Below are 22470 nucleotides of genomic sequence, written 5' to 3' on the forward strand. Positions count from 1 at the left end.
TCCCCTTCCTCTAGCAACAATTAACTACGTTGGCCCTTTGCCTCAGAGCAGAAAAGGAGTTCTTGAAAGATACTTATCTACTTTGGCAAGATGAGGTTCTTGCACTGTTTTTCGCTTGAGTGGTTTCCCTATATTATAGTTTCTTGCGGTTTTAGTGTGCAGGAATTAAAAAAAAAAAGTTTGAATCAGGCTCACAGTCCCACAGAAAGTTAAAATCTTCACTTGTGGAAAATGGCTGGATTTGACAATCAACTGCTCAGTGCAAGTGGCAAACTTGACCGTGACTACAATATTTGCAAGAAAAAAAAAAATTCACCCCTGCTCAAATGGCCTGGCCATGCCAAGATGCCCTGCAGAAGGAAAAAAAAAAGCTAAGAAGCTTTTCAACACTGAAACCGTACAAGTACAAACCCATATTACCATTGAAAAACAGAAAACTAAGCGTGTAAGTTCCCAAGCTTAATCTTAGTATCAATGGCAAAAACAAGAGGAATGTTGGAACTTATTTCTAAATAAATGAAAGCTTCCAGTTTAGGATGAAAAATTTGAGGGATGTGTGCCTTTTTGCATATGCAGTTTTTATATATATATATATATACACACACACATATACATATATATATAAATGTATTTATAATATGTACAATTAGCTATAAAACTTTGATGTGTATAGAAGCTGTCTTCATGAAAACTTGAACATTCAGAAGAAATTCCTGAGATAGGGTTTTGTGACAGAAGTCACTGAGAAAAAAAGCTGCTGTTCCGTCCTCAGAGGTGTTCTATGTCCATCCCTGTTAAGATTTGAAAATTAGCATAGTAAACAAAAGGAAAAAAACCCCAAACAACAGCACTGAAATATAATACACAGTGTTTCCACTGCACTGTTAAGTTTCCTTGCCCAGTCAAGGGCATAGCACCATTGAGAAGATAACTCCCATTTTGCTGAAAGGAGGGGATACTTTAAAAGACAGTATTGCTGCTAATACCGTTGTAGTGTGCACCAAATCCGCCCTTCCATTGCCACGGGGGGGGGGGGGGTGAGTGAAGAAACCACTAGGTGTAATCTTTTCTCGGCTGTTCATCCGTCGTACATTTGTCGGTCATCTCCTGACAGAAGTCCACAGTTACCGTCTGGCCGCTCTGCTCAAGGGTAGGCCCCATTTCCGAGTACGTACCGTGGCCAGCTTCGTCCTGCCCCGCTGTACAGTTCTCTACCACGCTGTTGGGTAACCAGTGAGATCCGAGCTGCGCGCAGCCCTGGTCAGTGGGGCACTGCATGTTTTCTCCAACGCACTGAGATGTCCCCAGGTTCTGCTCGGCACCAGCCAGCGAAGCACTGAGACTGGATGCTGCGGGCAGATCCATGGGCCTGAGGACAGGACAATATCTATGAAGAGCTTGGATCTGTTCGGGGCTCTGCATATCTCGACATACTTCCTGGGATAGACAGGAGAAGTTATCTAAAAGTTCGCCCATGCATGCCTTCAGCTGGTTCCTTTCTGTTAGCAATTTTTCCTTTTCACATACCTGGGAGACAAATTATAAAAAACAAAACAGGGTTTGTTAGTACAAATACATACACTGGCTGTGCCAATTATTTTTTTCTTGCCTTAGTTTTCAGATTAAACATAGAAACATAGAAGATGACGGCAGAAAAGGGCTACGGCCCATCAAGTCTGCCCACTCTGCTTACCCACTCCCTGTCTATGCCCTAATGACCCAATTTCCTTATCTTGACCCTCGTAGGGATCCCACATGGGTATCCCATTTATTCTTAAAGTCTGGCACGCTGTCTGCCTCGATCACCTGCACTGGAAGCTTGTTCCAATGATCAACCACTCTCTCTGTGAAGAAATACTTTCTGGTGTCTGCAGCAGCCACTCTCTCCTCCTCTCCCTATTGGCTAAGGCTCTTAACATTTGCATCTCCTCTTCCTATAGGCTAAGGCTCTTTACACCTGCATTGTGATGTCATAAAACTTTCTGATTATAGAAACATAGAAACATGATGGCAGATAAAGGCCAAATGACCCATCATAGAAACATAGAAGATGACGTCAGAAAAGGGCTACAGCCCATCAAGTCTGCCCACTCTGCTTACCCACCCCCTGTCTATGCCCTAATGACCCAATTTTCTGATCTTGACCCTCGTAGGGATCCCACATGGGTATCCCATTTATTCTTAAAATCTGGCACGCTGTCTGCCTCGATCACCTGCACTGGAAGCTTGTTCCAATGATCAACCACTCTCTCTGTGAAGAAATACTTTCTGGTGTCGCCATGAAATTTTCCGCCCCTGAGTTTGAGCGGGTGCCCTCTTGTGGCCGAGGGTTCCTGAGATGCAGTTGGTGAAAGGGACTATGGAATAGTCCCTTTAGCTGAGGGATCTGATCATCAGGAAAGCTTTGGGAAGGGAAAGCTCATGGTGCCAGATTCTACTCCTGGTTCCGACTGAGGTGGAAGTATTTGCTGGGTCAACAAACATTCTCTGTGTGTCTTAAGGATAAACTGATTTGTACAACATTGTCTGTAGGAGAGCTGAAATGGTTAATGCACATTTTTAGTGTGTATCTGTGTAACCTGCTTTGATGGCCTTCTATTGGAGAAAGGAGAGCTACTATATTATATTAAATTAAATTGCGTAAACCTGAATTTTGCTGAGACATTAGGACTCTCCTTCCCCTGGATTTGCTCCATAGGAAAATTTGCCTTCCTGGTACAACAGGGCAAAAGCACCCTTTGGCCTCATCTTTCCCATAAGCAGCCAATCGTTTTCACCTCTATGATGAGAAATTATTATGGGAGGTGGGCTGGAGATTTCACAGGAAATTTATTATGCCAAAGGCCTTATTTTAGAAGCATTCCACGTGTAGCCGGCAGCATTTAAATTTCTGGAGAGGCCATTTCAAAGCAGGGCCATTCGTATGTGAGGAAGCTCAGTACATGTTTATTTCAATGCTAATATACCGCTCTTCATATAAACTCTAGATAACAAGGGAGTAAGGGGAGGGCAGGGAGAAGGCGTGATCTGGGTAGGTCTACAATACAAATGCGCATTTCCTAATTCACATGGAAATCCACATCTGTAATGAGAAACATAGATGCCAGTATTTACAGCAACCCAGAGGCAGATCTAAATGCCTGCAAAGGTCATCTAGGACCCCAGGGATTCCCTGTCCCAGAGCAACCACCCACCCATGGCACACATATCTTCCGGTTGCAACCCCTCTCCCCCCTGGCAACCCCCTGGTGGCACACCATCCTCTCCTCATGGTCCTCATGGCAGCCTCCCCTAAGGTAGCACACAATCCCCTTGAGGTAGGCTCAAAATATATAACACACTCCCAGATTTAATTCCCCCCCCCCCCCCAGCGCATGCTCCTTAAACTGAAACTCCCAGTGGGCTCCTCCACCCTCCTCCTCTCAGGTATACCAGGGTGTCTACTGGGGTGGGAGCAATGCCTACTCATGTTCAGCTTTGGTTTCAGGCCATCAGAAATGTCCATCGAGGCCTCTATTGGTAATACTGCCACAGAGTTTGCCCTCTATGATTCTCTGGGCAAGTCACTTAACCCTCCATCGGCCCGGGTACCACAGTTAGATTATTTGCCTGCCGGGACAGATAGGGAAAATACTTAAGAGTACCTTCCATGGTAATGCGGTATACAAAAATAAAGTTGTTATTATTATTATTAGTAGTAGTACCTGATTACTATTCAATGTATTGATTTTGGGTGACTCTCTTCATGAAAAAGGCAGTTAATAAATCCCAATAAAGCAAGCAAGCAAAAATGCCCTTATTTGGCAGATTGGCCCTGTGTGGTGGGTCTCAGGATGCACAGTGTGGAGTCAGGCACTTCCATTCTGGATGGTGGCATGGAGGCAAGGGTGAGTGGACACTGTTCTTTTTCCGGACTGAAAAGTATTTGTGGAGGACTGGACTCAGGGTGGAGTCATAGGGATTCAGAGTCCATTAGACCATCAGGTTTTTGTGGGTTTTTTTTTTTTTGGGGGGGGGCAATGTCAAAAGGTGGGGGTGGGGAATCATCTCTGGAGTTGAGGGTGGAGATTGGGAGGATCCACTACGCTACCAGTGTTATTTTGGGTTCACGGAAGTTTCGCCCCCCACATTTCGCCCCCAGCAATTCGCCCCTCACATTTCGCCCCCCACATTTCGCCCCCAGGTATTTTTCGCCCCCACACATTTCGCCCCCACACATTTCGCCCCCCGGATGTTTCGCCCCCACACATTTCGCCCCCGCACATTTCGCACCCGCACATTTCGCCCCTGCATTCAACTAATATTTATACTTTGTTTAAAAACCAAAGTCCAACACCGAAGCCCTGCTGCCGGCCCTCAAAACATGCTGCTCTTGACGAGTGCCGTCTTGGGGATGCCGGGTCTCTGCAGCGAGGACAGCACGCTGGCAAAGGGGCCTCCCAGCGAGTCCGGGATGGATGTGATGCTGGCCCCGGGGCCCCCGGCCCAACCCTGGCTGCCACCGCCGCCAGCTCCTACTGCTGCCACAGCCGCTGCCATCAAGCCGCCTGGTCCCGGAGCTACCTTGACCTGCTCGATCCACACTACTCCAGGTCCAACCTCTCTCCCTTCATCTCGCTCTCTTCACAGCCCGTCATGCCTTTCCCTCCAGCACCGGTCCAATGTCACTGCCAGGCTGGAGAATCTGCCGGCCTCAGCGATTCGGGAGTGCTGTGCGTGGCTCCTTCTCCTGCTTTTTGCCTGCCGTAGTCTGTCTCCAGTGACGCGCAACTTTCTGTTTCCACCCAGGTGGACCTTGGCAGACGGAGGGCAGGAGTGAGAGCCACGAACAGCATTGCTGAGTTGCTGCCGAGGCCGGCTTTGCGGCATCGGACTGGCGCAGAGGGGAGGACACGCTGGGCTCAAAGGGGAAGATTGGGAACGTTGCCGCAGGCCACTTAAAAAGGCCAGGTGGGACGGATTCGCCCCACGGGCCTTGTGTTTGACACATGTGATTTAAATAATAGCTTATGTTGTGTGTCAAGGACTTATAGATAATTAGAGCTATCTCATGAATTCAAAATAGTATTTCCATAGTACCTGAGAAAGCTGTTTAGACAATACGAAAATTTACACCATCACTTACCAGTATATGTGTATGTTTGTTATATGCATACTTTGCAGCCAGTGATTTTATGAATGTGATCTTACATTAATTTAAAATGTCTGCAAACTAGCTATATAGGGAGATGTGATATAATGAAACAGTACATGTGTGGGGGGCTTTGTAAATAACTGCTAAGAGGAGTCAGCTTTGTCTGATTTATGTTGTGTGTCAAGGACTTATAGATAATTAGAGCTATCTCATGAATTCAAAATAGTATTTCCATAGTACCTGAGAAAGCTGTTTAGACAATACGAAAATTTACACCATCACTTACCAGTATATGTGTATGTTTGTAAAAAAATAATAATAATAATTAAAGGTCAGTGCTTCAAAAGAGTTGATATATATTTATGGAACGTGAAAGAAATGAGGGTGGAATAAAAGTCATCCTGAAAAAATACTTAGGTGGGTATTTGTCATGAAAGAACAAATGCATTAAAAAAAAGCCCCATGGTGGAGGGGGGGGGGAGGAGGAGAGAGAGGTGGAAGGAGCCAAGACAGGCTCAGGGGCGAAATGTGCAGTACACATAATCCAACGCTCAGGGGCGAAATGTGCGGGGGCGAAATGTGCGGGGGCGAAATGTGTGGGGGCGAAACATCCGGGGGGCGAAATGTGCGGGGGCGAAATGTGTAGGGGCGAAACATCCGGGGGGCGAAATGTGCGGGGGCGAAATGTGAGGGGCGAATTGCTGGGGGCGAAATGTGGGGGGCGAACCTTCCGGATCCCGTTATTTTGTGGTCTTGGGGGTTCAGGCTACAGAATGATGTGGGGAAAAAAAACTGTCCCCGCAAGCTCAGTCCCATCCCTGCAAGCTCAGTCCCCATCCCCGCCCTGCCCCATGAGCTCGGTCCCTGTCCTCACCCCATCCCTGAAAACTTTGAATAGTTATGATTTTATACTGAACTTACAGTATTTTATTAAACCATAAAAAGAAACAATATTCTGTACAATTGTCATTTTATAAATCATAAATAATATAGGATAGATATAAATAATATAGGATAAAAAAAAACCCTGTTTCCCCTCTCTTCCCCCTCACAAATATCCCCTCCACTATTGAGAAAACTGAAGTCAAATTGGTACTACAGAATGTTACATAGAAAAATCAAGCTAACAGAATACTTCAGTCACACATGTCAGGAATAGTATTAGGGGAGAACAACTAGGGCAACTGTCCCCTGGTCAGTGAGAGAGCCCTAAGCCAGCTGGAAGCTAAAGAAGCACAGCCTGGGCTTTGCAGTCCTGTTATGTCTAACACCAGCTCTAGCAGGATACATATTTCAAATCTGATAAATTCTAATCACAAAACAGAAAATTATTATTTTTCTACCTTTTGTTGTTTGATCATTTTATTCTTCACATCACATTGGTCTCAGGCTCTGATTTCTGTTTCTGTCTGTCTACTCTTAACTCACTTGCCAGGGTCTCCTGAACATTTAACATGTCTTCTTTCTCCATGCTCACCATTAATCTTCCATCTCTGTGTATGTTTTTACCTATGTTCAGCAAGCATCTCTGTTTCCTATACAGTGGTACCTTGTAAATCCAAACTTAATCTGTTCCAGAACCCCGTTCAAGTTCCAAAACGTTTGAGTTTCAAGACAATTTTTCCCATTGGAAAATAATAGAAACTGGATTAATCTGTTCCTTGGTCCCACATACTCAGACAGCAGGATCGGGACGCTCACCAGCAAAGACTACAAGATTGGGACACCCACCGGCATAGGCAGCAAGATCGGAACCCCCACTAGCAAAGACAGCAAGATCGGAACCCCCACTGGCAAAGACAGCAAGATCGGAACCCCCACTGGCAAAGACAGCAAGATTGGGACGCCCACTGGCATAGGCAGCAAGATTGGGACCCCCACTGGCAAAGACAGCAAGATCGGGACCCCCACCGGCAAAGGCAGCAAGACTGGGATCCCCACCGGCATAGACAGAAAGATCAGGACCTCCACCAGCATAGGAAGCAAGATCGGCAATGGCAACTGCAAGCATTGCTCAGCCCAAAGCGTCCCTCCCAGGCGGAAACAGGAAGCTGTGTCAGAGGGGAAGCTTTGGGCTGAGCACTGCTTGTAGTTCGGATTCCAAAGCAGCGTTCAGATTCCGGGGCAAAAATTAAGAAAAAAACCAGTTCGGATTCCAAGTTGTTCGAGTTCTGGGGCGTTCGGATTCCGAGGTACCACTGTACTTCCCTTTCTAATATATCCCCTGTGCCCATCTCCCTGACTTCATCATCAACACTATTCTGTGTCCCTATCCCCTCTGGGCCCAGTGTCAATCTTCTGTGTCCCTATGCCCCCCTCCCAAGTCCAACATCTACGTTTCTCTTCTCCCTCATGACTAGCCATCTTCTGTGTTCATATACCCTCCTGTTTCTGGAATTGCCCGACTGTATCCATATACCACTCCCTAAAAAGCTCCCTTTTGTGTCCCTGTTCCTATGCTCCCATCCATGCCCACATCTCCTCTCTTTTCATACATCTCCCTGTGTCCAGCTTCTCCCCTCTTACTCCTTTACACCAGTGTCATTCACTCTCTCTTTCCTCCCTCCCTCCACTGTATTAAATATTTCACTCACTTCATCCCCTTGGTTCAGCGTATCTTTCCCTTTCCTCTCCTCCTCCCTGCAAGTCCAGTACCTCTCTCCCTTCTCTCAACACTCCCCAAGGATCCAGTCCCTTCCCTCTAGCCCCTCCTCCCATAGGCCAACATCTCTCTCCCTTCCCTCTAGCTCAAGCTCTGAGCCGTGAATCCAGTACCTCTCCCTTCCATCCAACTTCCAGCTTTAGGTCTAGCACTTCTCTTTTCCCTTCAGCTACAGTTCCCCTCCATATCAATACCTCTCTCCCTTCCCTCCAGCACCAACCCCCCACCCATTGGTCCAACACTCTCTTCCCCCAGCCCAAATACAGCACCTTCCTTCAGCTCCAGCTTTAAAGACAGCCAGCACCCCCTTCCACATCGATAGCAGCAGGTGACATCCCCCACCGCAGGTCAGCATCTCCTCCCCAGCTCCCCTTGCACCTAGTACCTGAACAAGTCAGCCAAGCCATGCCGAAAAATCTTGAGAAGCTTGCTCTGAGGACTTCTTTTAGCGGAAAAGCCCCTCCTTGATGTAACTTCTGGTTTTGTGAAGGAGGGGGTCTCGGTGCAGGCTTCTCAAGACTTTTCAGAATGGCGAGGCTGAGTCGATAGGGTAAGGCAGGCGCGAGGGGAATTTGGGAGTAGATGCTGAGCCCAGGGGATGTTGCTGTGCAGACCCTGGTGTGATTTTTGCTGCGGGAACAAGGTCGTCTATCGCGCTAGTGGGACGGTGGCAGACCTTGTTCCCGTTCCTGCTCTAAATTAGCTACATTGTTTCCCGTTTTTGCCGTGGAAATCCTTCACCGTGTCATTCTCTAGTTCAGGCTTCATCTCTGGGGTTGATATTTTATTTTATATCTCATTTCTTGTCAGTTTGCAAACCAATCACTGCTTATACACTGAAAGGAAGGGAGACATTTTAGTCTTCATGGCAACGTGCACAATTTTATTTTCTGCCAGCATGCACTTTATAAGGTAGCGGTAATTTGCATGCTATTTGCTTATTGCATTGAAGAGTTGAAGAGCTAATATTTTATGTTAGGCTTGCATTACAAAATCATGCACATGGCTTTAATACAGTGTATCGCAAACTGTGTGCCACGGTGTGCCGCTGGCACAAGCCGACTGCTTACAGGACGTGCCTCTCGCGGCGAGAGGCACGACCTGTAGTCAGTGATCTGGTGCCGGCGCTTCTGCTCCTTCTCCAGCACCCCCCACCGTCAGTAATAGGAGGCTCAGAGCTGCAGCTGGAGGACATCGGCGCATGTGTGGATGTTGATGTAATGATGTCATGCCCGCGCGTGACATCATTGTGTTGATGTGCGCACATTTCCGGGTGCCTTCCAGCAGCAGCCCGGAGATTAGTGCACTGCAGCTTAAAAGGTTTGTGACACACTGCACTGATATAAGCTTACTGCTCTGTCCATTTTGTAACCAGGGAAGCTGTGTCTAATTGACTACAAATCCCAGGAGGCCTTTCTCTTCTAATCTCCCCTCGCTTGCTTCAGAAAGACAGTTGTATTTGGGTGGCTTCTGTGAACTCACACTGAAGTCTGCCTCTGCCTGCAAGCTTGGTTTCTCACAGCTCCTTCCTTTCCACATCTTCTGAGGGGGGGGGGAGCTGTGGCTGATGCTGTAGGTTGGGGGCACTAGGGCTGCAGCATTGTGTTTTGGGTCAGTGAGTGGCATCACTCCAGAAGCTACTAACATTTTTGTTGTAACAAATATACACCAATAAAACCCTATATTTCCAATCCTGGGAAAGTACCTGTTTGTAATGTAATCTGCTCACAGGCCTTGACTAGCTATGAATGGTGGGACTCAAGAAAGAACGAATAGAGAAATGTAAGTTAACTTTTGTGGGAAAATTTACTATTGTGAAATGAGTGTACAAATATACTTCACGTGAAAAATAGTGCAAACTGCCTCCAATTTTCTGGGTTTTGGCAAGCTTCTAGGCATTTTGCACTATTTTACATGCAAAGCACATTTTGCCCTGCCATTTTGCATTTTAGACACGAGGCCCATAGTTAAGTTTTATTCCTTATTCTCCTCTCACCCTCCAGTCCTTAGTCTCCTGCTATCACACCCTTCCCAGACCCCACAGCTCACTATTCATGCTCACTGTCCCCTCCCTGCTTTGTTTCCCACCTTTCACCCACTTCCTAGTCCCCCATTTCTAGATCTGTACTTAACCTCCAATGTTCATCCACATTCTGACTCCCACTTCCCTCTATCCCTTTTGATTCAATCTCTCTTGCCATCTCAAGCCCCTTTCTTCTTTCTCTCACCCCCAATTCAGCTTCTCACTCCCCTTTCAGCTCTTCCCCAGTTCCATTTCCACTGCTACGGTTCCCTGTCTCTCGGCCCCTTCCTAGGCTCCTCCAGAGTCCAGACCCCACACATCATGCCTCATTCCCTTCTTTTCATCCCGTCCCATTCATTACAGAGTCTTTCCTGCTTCATACTTTCTCATGTCAAATAATACTGCTTCTCCCTCCCATCTCCCTCCCTCCAAACACTCTTCCCCCTTCCCACCACCTCCTCTCTCTCCCTTCACTCTCCTCCTTTGAAGCCCCTCCCTTCCTCCCTCCAAACACTCTTCCCCCTTCCCACCGCCTTCTCTCTCTCCCTTCACTCTCCTCCTTTGCAGCCCCTCCCTTCCTCCCTCCAAACACTCTTCCTCCTTCCCACCGCCTTCTCTCTCCTCCTTTGCAGCCCCTCCCTTCCTCCCTCCAAGCACTCCTAGAAGCATAGAAAAACACTTTTCACATAAACTCAACTGCTCCCTCTTTCCACTCTTAGGAGCACAGAAAAACTAACGCAGATGAAGACCAAGGGGTTGATATTCAAAGTGACTTAGTCAGCCGCTGACCAGTTAAATTGTTTAGTCGGAGCTAGAAGCAAATTTTCAGTGGCAGTTAATTAGCTAAGTGCTGTTGAAATTTGCAGTCAGCATGTAACTCAAGGCTGGCTATGTTGGGGGCATTCTGGGGGCGGAGTCAGTATTTGGCCACTTAAGTGCTGATACTCAGCTCTTAAGCGGCCAGGTTTACTGCACAGAAGTACAGTAAACTGATTAATTGATGAACCTTTAATTCTTTGATGATCTTTATACACATCCAGGGAGGGGGGAGTAAAGTATTTTGTTTATTATTTGTTTGAAGATAAGTGCTGTTTATATGTTTTTCTTCTGATTGTATATACTTTATTTGCGCTTTGCATAAGTTTTGAAAATGAATAAAGAACTACAAAAAATACCCCAACAACCTTGGTTTGCGAGCATAATTCGTTCCGAAACCATGCTTGTAATCCAAAACACTCGTATATCAAAGCGAATTTCCCATAAGAAATATTGGAAACTCAGACGATTCGTTCCACAACCCAAAAACTTTGATACAAAATATTATACGTACTCGTATTGCAACACCTCGCTTGTTTAGAACAGACATCAGTGTTCCCGCTAAGCTGCGCTGGCGTGTGCTGGCGCACAAAATATTACATCGCAGCGCACAAGTTTCTCGTCACAGCGCACGGCGTACGGCAGATGGCAGGGCGGCGAGAGGAGAATCGGGCGAGTTGGCTCATAACTTGCTGGCGCCCGATATTTTTAGCTCACAGCGAAAAAAGTTTGCTCACAACACCCGCCCGCTTAGAGGGAGCACTCGACACTATACTCCCGCCGCGTCAGAGAGAGAAGAACCATCGCTCAGTTGTGATATGGGTATACTGTATGTACTTGTATTGCAAGACATCGCTTGTTTATAAAGTTAAAATTTAATCAAATGTTTTACACTTGCAAACCAAGGTTTTACTGTATGTCCTAATTTTATATACTAGCCCATGACTACTTAAGTGCTGAAAATTGACTTAAGAGCTATGTATTCTTTTCGTTGTTTTCACAGTCCGAACCAATCCCACCCCTTTGATCCCTTGATCGGCTGCTGATCCCATATGAATCTTCAGGTTCTCTTCGTTCATCACAGCAGCATCTTCTAGCAGTCCCCTCGGTCTGACAATTATTTTCTGATACCACACGCAAGACTATTTATTCAATGGTTGCGCCTACTTTGTGGAACGCCCTTCCTTTGGGCCTGAGACAAGAGAACAACCCTAGAAAAGTTCAAATCCAGTCTCAAAACTTTTCTTTTTATAGATGTTTGTGAGATTTATAGCTAGGACTAAACGCATATGAGACTCAGACAACGGGCACATTTTAGATAATTCCCCTCTCCCTTTCGTTCCTCCCATCACCCTTCCTTTTATTTTTATGAAATGTTTCCCGTTCTTTTCCCTATGTTACTTGTGTTTTAAAATCTTTCTTTTATTATAAATTTTGTATAATGTACACCGCTTTGGTAATTAAAGCTTAAATAAACTTGAAACTTAATCGGATATTCAAAGCTGAAGTCCGCACAGGTCTTGGCTTTGATTATCCAGGAGTAACTCCATCGCTCACTGCCTCTCGCAGAATATGACTGATCCAGTTTGCCCATCCCTTTCACTCCCTTAGAGATCCTATGTACTTGTCTCCCCCTCCAGACACTCATTCCCCTCCATCTCTAAAAGCTCTTCCCATTGCTAACCCTCCGTGTACTCTTTTCCCTTTCTCATACTCCCTCGGGATATTCTCCCCTTATCCCTTTGGAAGTTTGCTCTCTTTTTCATATTTCCTCCCTCAAAAGAACATAAGAGTTGCCAGACTGGGTCAAATGAAAGGTTTATTTAGCTACTGTCCTGTTTCTAATGGTGGCCAATCCAAGGCTGGACCTAGTACTAGGCAAATTAGACAATCCACCAAACATGGCACAAATTTGGAGGCAGCACCAACACAGTTTTGGAGACCGTGTCAGGCGAAGGGCGTAAGAAGACTTGAAGCAGTCCAGAGGAGGACGACAAAAATGATAGGAGGCTTGCGCCAGAAGACGTATGAGGGGAGACTGGAAGCCCTGAATATGTATACCCTAGAGCAGGGGTAGGGAACTCCGGTCCTCAAGAGCCGTATTCCAGTCAGGTTTTCAGGATTTCCCCAATGAATATGCATTGAAAGCAGTGCATGCAAATAGATCTCATGCATATTCGTTGGGGAAATCCTGAAAATCCAACTGGAATACGGCTCTCGAGGACTGGAGTTCCTTACCCCTGCCCTAGAGGAAAAGAGGGACAGGGGAGATATGATTCAGACGTTCAAATACTTGAAGAGTATTAACGTAGAACAAAATATTTTCCAGAGAAAAGAAAATGGTAAAACCAGAGGACATAATTTGAGGTTGAGGGGTGCTAGATTCAAGAGCAATGTTAGGAAATTCTACTTTACAGAGAGGGTGGTGGATGCCTGGAATGTGCTCCCGAGAGAGGTGGTGGAGAGGAAAACGGTGATGGAGTTCAAAGAAGCGTGGGATGAACACAGAGAATCTAGAATCAGAAAATAATATTAAATATTGAACTAAGGCCAGTACAGGGCAGACTTGCATGGTCTGTGTCTGTCTGTATATGGCCGTTTGGGGCAGGATGAGATAGGGAGGGCTTAAATGGCTGGGAGGGTGTAGATGGGCTGGAGTAGGTTTTGACGGAGATTTTGGCAGTTTGAACCCAAGCACAGTACCGGGTAGAGTTTTGGATTCTTCCCCAGAAATAGTTAAGAAGAAAACATTTAAAAAATGTAAATTGAATCAGGTTGGGCAGACTGGATGGACCATTCGGGTCTTTATCTGCCGTCATCTACTATGTTACTATGTAAGAAGGCAATGCAGGCAAATCTCTCTCATGCATATTCATTGTGGATATCCAGAAAACCTGGCCTGCCTGTAGATCTCGAGAACCGGACTTGGGCAGCCCTGCTATAAAAAGTTTTACCTCAAGCAAAATTGTCATTTCTTTAATAAGACATTAACTATTTTTTCTGCGGACCTCCAAGTACCTACAAATCCAAAATGTGGCCCTGCAAAGGGTTTGAGTTGGAGACCAGTGATCTATCCTCCTTACTTCCATTGCGTTCGGTGGAAGTAAAACCCAGATGTCTCAATCCGTCCTCCTTTTTCTGGAGCCATATGTACTATTATTGTCACCCTATGTAATATGATATTGTGACACTGAATGTTAACCTATAACCTGAGCTCTCTGGGGAGGATGAGATCTGAATCTAAATAAATAAATGGTAACCCTAAGAAAAGCTGTCTGGAGAAGAGCAGTTCCCACGTTCAAAACAAGCAAACATAATCCTCCTTTCCCTGCAAGCCAGCACGCAATAAAACACTTCCCTGCCTGCCGCACCCTAGCCCTTACCTCTGCTGCACTTGCAGCTAGCAGGAAATGACATCACACGCAGCCCACATGCTAGAAGAAAGAGAAGGCTGGTATGTATTACCTGCCTGTGAGTGATCAGGAGTTTGCCTGCCTCAAGGACAGCTTGGTGCTGCAAGCCTGGGAATGAGGCAGGAAGTGGAAGCGAAGAGGGGCACAGTGCCGGGGAGGCTGCTCATGCCACGGGCTCGTTGTGACGGGCACAGCCCCACTCTATCTTGTTGTAATGGGAGCACAGCAGCTGAATGGGTGAGGGTGGGAATGGGAACAGGGGCTGGGGAAAGAAAGAAGGGGCAGCTGCTGGCTGGGAATGATGTGGAGGGGGGGAGGGGAAGAAAGAAAAACGATGTTACTAGTAAGGAGGGGTGGAAAAGGAAGCGCACCTTGGGCAGAATCCCAAGAAACTGCAAAATACGAACGCCAGGACTTTTACATGTGCGGGAGTCAAGCCATGGAATGGCCTTGTTGGCCAGATTCGAAAATGTGGAAAGGAATTCTTTTAGGGAAATGTTGAAGACTCAACTATTTGTTGATGCATTTTTTCCGAGCAACTGATTTTATGCTAGACTGAATATGTCTGTTTTATTTTTTTTATTTTGTAGAGACTTTTAACATTTTATGTATGTAACTCCTTGTGAACCGTTTTGGATAAAAACGGTATAGAAATTTCAAAAATAAATACCACACTACCTACCCTAGGGATAAGAGGTGGCTTTTCCTAGCTGTACCTTAATAGTGGTCTCTGTCTGCTCCTAAGATATTTACTTATTTATTCAATTTTCTATACCATTCTCCCAGGGGAGCTGAGAACAGTTTACGTTGATTTATTCAGGAACTCAAGCATTTTTCCCTGTCTGTTCCGGTGGGCTCACGATCTATCTAATGTACCTAGGGCAATGTGGGGGGGGGGGATTAAGTGACTGGCCCAAGGTCACAAGGAGCAGCGTGGGTTTGAACCCAGAACCTCAGGGTGCTGGGGCTGTAGCTTTAACCACTGCGCCACACTGCTTTAGTCTTTGGGATCTTGCCAGGTACTTGTAACCTGGATTGGCTACCGTTGGAAACAGGATACTGATGAACCTTTGGCATTACTTACATTAACTGCTATGTGTGGAGTGAAAAAAAAAAAAATATTTTCTTCTATTTGTTTCAAAAGTATTACTATATAACTTCATAGAGTGTCCCCTAGTCTCTAGTCCTTTTGGCGTTCACCCATTCCACTCCATTCAGGATTTTATAGACCTCTATCAAATCTCCCCTCAGCTGACTCTTCTCAAATCTCAAGAGACCTCTTTCCTCAAAGGAGAGAAGTTCACACCATTCATGATTTTGGCTGCCCTTCTCTGCACCTTTTCCAGTTCCAATATATCTTTTTTGAGGTGCGATGACCAAAATTACATACAATACTCAAGGTGCGGTATCTCCTAATACTGTTCCCTCTTCCTCCTTCCAGAGGTTATTCTCTCCCCTGCTGTCTCCTTCCATTTCTTTTTCTTATCGTCCCCATCTGCCCTTTTCTCTCCTCTTTCTTCCTTAGCTGGCTCCGATCGCTCTCTCTCAGCAGCAGGGCCAGTGTTTTACTCAGTCAGGACTCTTCTCCCGCTGTCTGCAGGGCCAGTCTCATGGTAAGAGCGGTGAGGTTTTGTGACTCTTTTCATGAGATTGACTGCTTCTCCTGCTGCCCACTGCAGGGTCAGGGTGCACAGCGGTGAGTGGAAGCAGCAGTTGTTCAAACGTTCTCTGATGCTACTGCTAGTTTCAGGAAAAAGAGTGGCAAAATCTCGCAGCTCGTACTGTGAGATGACAACAGGAGAGGGGGGGCCTGACAGAGTGCCCGCTTCTCCCGCAGCTGATTCTTGAGGAGGGGGAGGGGAATCGGAGCAGGCACTGCTTCAAGAAGGAGGCTGATCCAACACCCATTGTTCCTTGATGCTTGGGACAGCTGCCCTATTCCCCCCCCCACCCCCGTTTCTAGTCCTGGCTCTCCCTGTCCTATTGGCCCCAAGGCCCATAATTTCTTCAACAAATATGCCTAAGTTATATTTCTATACTGCAGTGTCTCGCAAACTTTGCGAAGCCGCAGCACAGTAAACATGGTATCTTGCGGCTCAAGGGCATCCAGAACTGCGCAGACATCAATGCAATGACATCACGTGCACACGCGAAGGCCCTCCAGACGGCGCGGGGAGAAGGAGAGGCGCCGGCGCCAGCTGATTGCCTACAGGATGTGCCTCTCGCCGCGAGAGGCATGTCCTGTGGGCACAGCTGGCGCCTCTCCTCCTCCCAGGCGTTTCACGGCGCACCTGGAATCTCGGGCCAGGGCACACAGTTTGCGATACCCTGCCATACTGGGAGCGATAAAGTATACATGCTGGTGCTCGTCAACCCTTTAGGCAGCTGGAAGCATGGGAGCCAACCTGCATGGTAGGCAGGAATCGTAGCAAAGCAGGCTCTTGGGAGTAATAGTATGAAGAATGCAGCTCATGCTGGGTGGGAATCCACAGCCACCGATGTAAAGAGGCAAAAAGAGGAAATTGGAAATGAGGAATGAGAAAAAGGGAAGGGTGCTGCTGGCTGTGCGGAGAGAGGGGAGAAAGGAAGGCAGAATGCTGTGTACATTTAAGCCCTGATTCTATAAATGGCGCCTAACTCCTAGACGCCGTTGAGCGCGACTGTCAATTGTCCTTTAGGCATCATTTATAGAATCACACCTAGTGCCGCCTACGCGGTTTTAGGCAGCAATAGGCGTTGAAGCCTTAGGCCCATTGCCATTTAGGCTAGGGCTTTCTTGGCCTACATGACTGCGCCTAAGTTAGGTGCCGGCCGAAGCCTAAGTCAAACCACACCCAAAATCCATCCCCTAACCACGCCTACTTCCTGGTAGGTGCAAACCGGCAAATTCATATTTTAAAACTGGTTGGTTTTTTTTTTAATGGTGCTTTCAATTAGCAGCATTGATTAAGCCAGTTTAAAAAAATTAAGTTAGGCGCACCGATCTAGGCACCGCACTTTAGGCGTCATTTATAGAATCTGGGCCTGCAGACACCAAAATCTTAAAATTCAGCCGTTTCACCGTCATTTAGAGATACCGCCAGTCAGAGAAGAGGAGGCACTCACCAGTTTGCGGATTTCACATTCTAGGTTCTGAATACAGTCCAGTTTCCTCTTGCGGCAGCGCTGTGCCGCGATCCTATTTTTGCTACGCCGGCGCACATCGTGGATAAACTCCAGCTGTTCTGAGGTTAGTTTGTGCATCTTTATCATCATCTGGAAATCATTCCTTGGAAGATCTGTGATTTGATCAACGGGAAAGGGAAGTTTGACCTATAAAAAATAACAAAAAAAATATATACATATCCTTTGGCTAAAATATGTTTTTGTAGTGGCAAAATCGGTGCATCAAGATAATTCTAAATTCCAAATAAGCTTAAGAAATCAAATTCCATTTTTGCAAATAGTCTTGAGTTTTCATGTGCATTATCAATTTGTATTTACCATGTCTTTCTTCACCTAAAACTGGTTCACTGCCTTTTGTTTCTTTACACATTTTCTGAAGACATTCAATGAAAGATCATCATTTGAAAAGTCCAGTTCTGGTGTGTCTGAGGGAGGCAAATGGTGTGGGGAAGCAGGGCCGGCTCAAGAGATTACAGCGCCCTGGCCCATGGCCTGCCCCGTCCCCTAGTCATGCCCTGTCCTCTGGTCGGTTCCCTCCTCCCTCCTCCAACGCTACTGCCCAATCCTGGCAGGATGCAGCTTCATAGGACAGTTGCCACAAGGAGGGACGTCCAGCATCAGTGTTGAGCAGTAGCATCCGAGGAGGGAAATGCAGAACTTCCCTCCTCTGATGCTGGCCCTCCCCCCTTACTGCAGTTGGCCTATGAAGGAGGAGGACAGACGTGTTCAAGCAACAAAATAAGCTTAATTTATAGGCCGGTGACGTCATGGCCCCAAGTGTTTGGCATCCTTTAGCACTGGCACCTGGTCTATAGGTTAAGCCGGTCGTGTAGGGAACAGAGAATGGTTCTTACTACGAAGGCATCACCCAAATGAGTTTCAGTTGAGTTTTACAGGTTGGAAAGCCAAAACCTACACATATCAAAATTTGGAAGCTTAAATTCTTGAAACTTGCATTCTAGGTAGTGGCTCTAGTCTAGATCGTTCATTGGTTATTCAGTATGGTACAGAAACCTTCACTTACACATAGGTCCCATCTTCAGATTTAAGAAAATGGTCCCTAGAGCTACTGATCAATATCATTTTTGGTTAGTTCGTATGGGGAACCATACAAAAAGTGTACCACCAGCAAAGAATCATCTAGTCTTCTCCAGGATCAACAGGGCCACTAGAGCTCTATGGTACAGACATTGGAGGTCAAATGGTCATCCACCTGATCCTTGAAGGAACTACTACTGTTACTGGAGTGGAGGAGTGGCCTAGTGATTAGGGGCTGCTGCCTCAACACCCTGAGGGTGCAGGTTCAAGTCCAGCGCTGCTCCTTGTGATCCTGGGCAAGTCACTTAACACCATTGCCCCAGGTACATTTTTTTTTCTTCCTGATTTTAATTTATTTCTGTATGTTTAGGGTTTTTTTTTTTGTTATTAGTGAATCATTTTATTGCATGGTTTATAAGTTTTGTAAACCGCTCTGTTATCCGGAAGGGTGGTATATGAACTAAAATAAACCAATGTCAGATTGTGGGCCCACCAAGACAGATAGGGAGAAATACTTGAGTACCTGAACGTAAACTACTGGCTATAAGTGGTCTATCAAGTTTATTTCATATTTGATAAAATTGCTTTTTTCAAAGATTACAAAGCGATGAACAATAAACAAAACAAAATTATTATTATTTTTAAAAGAGGGAGACATACAATAAAGGGATAGACAGACATATATTTCATAGGGAAATTGGAGAACTACAATTTGATATAGGAAAGAGAACAAATCAGGATAAAACAATAGGAGTTATATTATATTAGATCAGTATTTGCCTACTTCAAATGGAAACAGTAACTCAGCTAAAGGCAAATAAATTAAAGGCGTCTCTATACAAGAAACTTTTTAGTTTTGATTTAAATTTTTTGAGGTTCTTTTCTTCTCTTACCTGAGCTGGTAGTAGGTTCCACATTTGGGGAGCAGTAATAGAGAAGAGTGTGGTACGGCTAGCATTTATAATTCGTAGGGAGGGAGTAGTAAGTAGATTTTTGTCCTCAGATCGTAAGGAGCGGGAAGGAGAATACGGAATAATGACTCGGTCTAGAAATAATGGCACATTGAATTGTGAAACTTTAAATGTGATGAGCGCCTGTTTATAAGTTATTCTATGGTTGATAGGAAGCCAATGCGCGTTCTTTAGTAATGCTGTGATATGGTCAAATTTTCTTTTACCTGTGATGATTTTTATTGCAATATTTTGTATTAGTTGTAATATTCTAATTTCCTTTTTGTGTGATTCCTTTATAAAGCGAATTGCAGTAATCCAATTTTGAAATGATTAATGAATGAATTAAAATGTTAAGTGAGGGAGCATCCAGAAACTTAGCTAGGGATCTAATCATGCGCAGTGACATGTCGAGTGGGGACCAAGGACGTCCTCTTGGTGGGGTCACCAGTACCTCTCATTGGCTATTTTTTTTCTTCCATTTGCATATTTGCTGTCCTAACTATTTGACCAGCCTCTCTTAACTTTTCCAGATATTTTAGCCTGTCTGTGATTTTTTTTGGTAATTTATGAAAGCTAACCTCTTTTTCCTTACCTTTTCAGCTACTACTTTTGAGAACCAAAGCGGCCTTCTTTTCCTCTTACTTTTACTTACTTTCCTTACAAAATGAGAGCTGGAGTATGACGCCAGCCAAGCTCCTTGAGCTGAAAGTGTTGGACAAGTATTTTGGAGTCTGCCAGGAAGCTAACCTCATTGGGAGTACATGAAGGGCGAACAATGTTTCTGAGGTGTACGTTTTATACAATCAAATCATCAAAGCTACAATAACTGCAGTTTGTATTTTGCTCATTTTTAATAAAATTTTTAGTTTGTATTAATGAATTAAGAAGATTATGTTTAGGAAAAAAAAAACAAACCCCCCCCCACCACCTTTATTTCTTTTTTATTCTGAATGGAGTTCTTTTCAAAATTGTTTTGAATTATATATATTGTAAACCGCTTGGATCCTTTTTGGCTATATTAGCGGTATATAAAGTTTTTAATAAACATAAATATAACCATGAGTAAAAAAGATCAAAAAGCATTATTCATTACAGAAATCATAATACCATAGATAAAATGATTACCATGTCTTGCAATCTACAGCAGCCCACTAGGGGGCACAAACTATCTATGATATGACACCAAACCAAGACTAGTTTCTGCTTGGTAGGGAGCAAAGTGTGCTTAGCACTAAGGAGACCAGCGTTGACAGTGCAGGGTGACTTTCACTTCCCAGTACAGTGGCTTGGGTAATATTTACATAAAAATGTCCAGAAATAACTGTGATCAAGTCAAGGTGAAAACCATGGCCACTAAGCTAAAGAGAATGCAAAGTCCAGAAAACACAGCCATGGAAACTCTGAAGAACCCAGTGTCCTCACATCCAGTATCCAGTGCCTAGCCTTACAAAAACACTAAACCAAAGGCCATTTCCTAGCAGGAAAATAAAGGAAAACAATTTACATTCATTGTTTTCATGTAGGAGCTCTGAGCATTAATTCTATACAAACATAAGCAAAATCCTATAATCTAGATCAGTAGTTTTCCATCTTTCTTCTGTTTTAACACACCTGACAGATACCATAAGGCTCACATGTGTGACATACTGAGAATCACAATGTGCAGCTGATGTTGGAGGGAACTGACATCGGGGGGGGGGGGGGGTAAAGCTTGTGGGCTGGCGGCGTGCAATCGCTGCACACGCCTGGCCCTTTCTTGCCTGGAGTTGCGGCGGGGGATAATTGAATGGAGTTGGCAGGTGGCGGCAGCAGATGGGGGGGGGTGAGGTAGAGGAAGAGGAATCGGCGGCGGGTCAGTTTGGGGGCAGGCAGGCTTCGGCACGGGTCGGCTTCGGGGGATGGAAGGGGGTGGGACAAAAGTTAGAAGGCAGTGAGGGGGAGGGGGCATGAACTCGGAACACAGAAGGAAGGGAGGGGGCATTAATAGGAAAAACAGTAAACGCGGCCATTTTACACAAGGGAGGGAGGAAGATAGGGGCACTAACTTGGGACACAGGAAGGAAGGAGGGAGGGAATAGAAAGGGAAAATTGTGTGAGTGAGAGGGAAAGAGATGATGCACATGGGGAAAGGAAGAGGAAAATTGGGCAGAGAGGAGTGAGGTAGAGATGCATGGGGAATAGAAGGATGAGAAGGAGAAATGTTGGATATAGTGGTGGAGAGGGAAGAGAGGGATAGATTGAAGGGGATGCAAGGGGGAGGAATGCTGGGCATAGTGATGGAGGGAGAGATGTGGCATGGTGTTGGAGAGGGGTGATAGAAGGAGAAATGGGCATGGGGCTGGAGGGCCATGGTGAAAAATGATCTGGGAGATGAGAGAGGAAGAAAAGTTGGATTCATAGAGGGACAGAAAGAGATGTTGGTTGGGGAACGGAATGAGGTCTGGAGGAGAGGAAGCATGCAGGAGGCAGAAAGAAAGAAATATTGGATGCACAGTCAGAAGGAAGTGCAACCAGAGACTCATGAAATCATCAGATAACAAAGGTAAGAAAAATGATTTTATTTTTAATTTAGTGATCAAAATGTGTCAGTTTTGAGAATGCATATCTGCTGTCTATATTTTGCATTATATTTGTCTATTTCTCTATAGTTGTTACTGAGGTGACATTGCATATCTTAAAGTCGTCTGCCTTGACATCTTTGGGGAAAAAACCTGAATATAAATGATAATTAACATTTTCTCTGCATACAGTGTGCTCTGTGATTTTTTTAAATTTTGTGTTTACTATTATATATTAATAGGATTATATTGTGTGTATATGAAAAATGGAAGGAAGAAATTGCATTACAATTAGTATTGTGGGGGTGAAGTCAGGGGCGGAGTTAGGGCAGGTCTGGGGTGGAGCTTGGGCGGGAGTACTCGGTTGGTATTTGTTAGACTTAGGGTTTTTTTTGGCTTAAAAAGGTTGAGAAACACTGCTATGAAATATAACATAAAAATAGCCATACTGAGTCAGATCAATGGTCCATCTAGCCCAGAATCCTAGTCACAAGTACCTGGAGAAACTCAAATAGTAGCATCATTCCAAGCTATCGATCCTAGGGCAAGCAGTGGCTTCCCCCAGGAACCTACTGTGCCCAGCTGCTCCCATAGTGCCTTGTAAAATGAAGTCTTCGTTCCCTTCTGCATTTTTTCACATTTTGCTGTCTAAAAAGAACAATTCAGACTGCATTAAAGTAGGAGTTTGTTTTCCTAATCTTCACAGCA

The 22470-nt window shown here is 45.3% G+C and overlaps 1 protein-coding gene across 2 annotated transcripts in view; it reads right to left on the minus strand.

Moving 5' to 3' along the window:
- Window positions 1-318: 318 nt before the first annotated feature.
- BACH2 (BTB domain and CNC homolog 2) overlaps window positions 319-22470 on the minus strand; it is a 491078-nt gene continuing 468926 nt past the window's right edge. For both annotated transcript variants that reach the window (XM_033939441.1, XM_033939442.1), the window contains exons 5-6: window positions 17154-17360; window positions 319-1527 (exon numbers count right to left, since the gene is read on the minus strand). In XM_033939441.1, the coding sequence (XP_033795332.1) occupies window positions 1054-1527; window positions 17154-17360 (681 nt within the window). In that variant the 3' untranslated portion in view covers window positions 319-1053. The remainder of the gene's footprint in view (window positions 1528-17153; window positions 17361-22470) is intronic.

The sequence above is a fragment of the Geotrypetes seraphini genome, chromosome 3, assembly GCF_902459505.1.
Source record: "Geotrypetes seraphini chromosome 3, aGeoSer1.1, whole genome shotgun sequence".
In the NCBI taxonomy this organism is placed as follows: domain Eukaryota; kingdom Metazoa; phylum Chordata; class Amphibia; order Gymnophiona; family Dermophiidae; genus Geotrypetes; species Geotrypetes seraphini.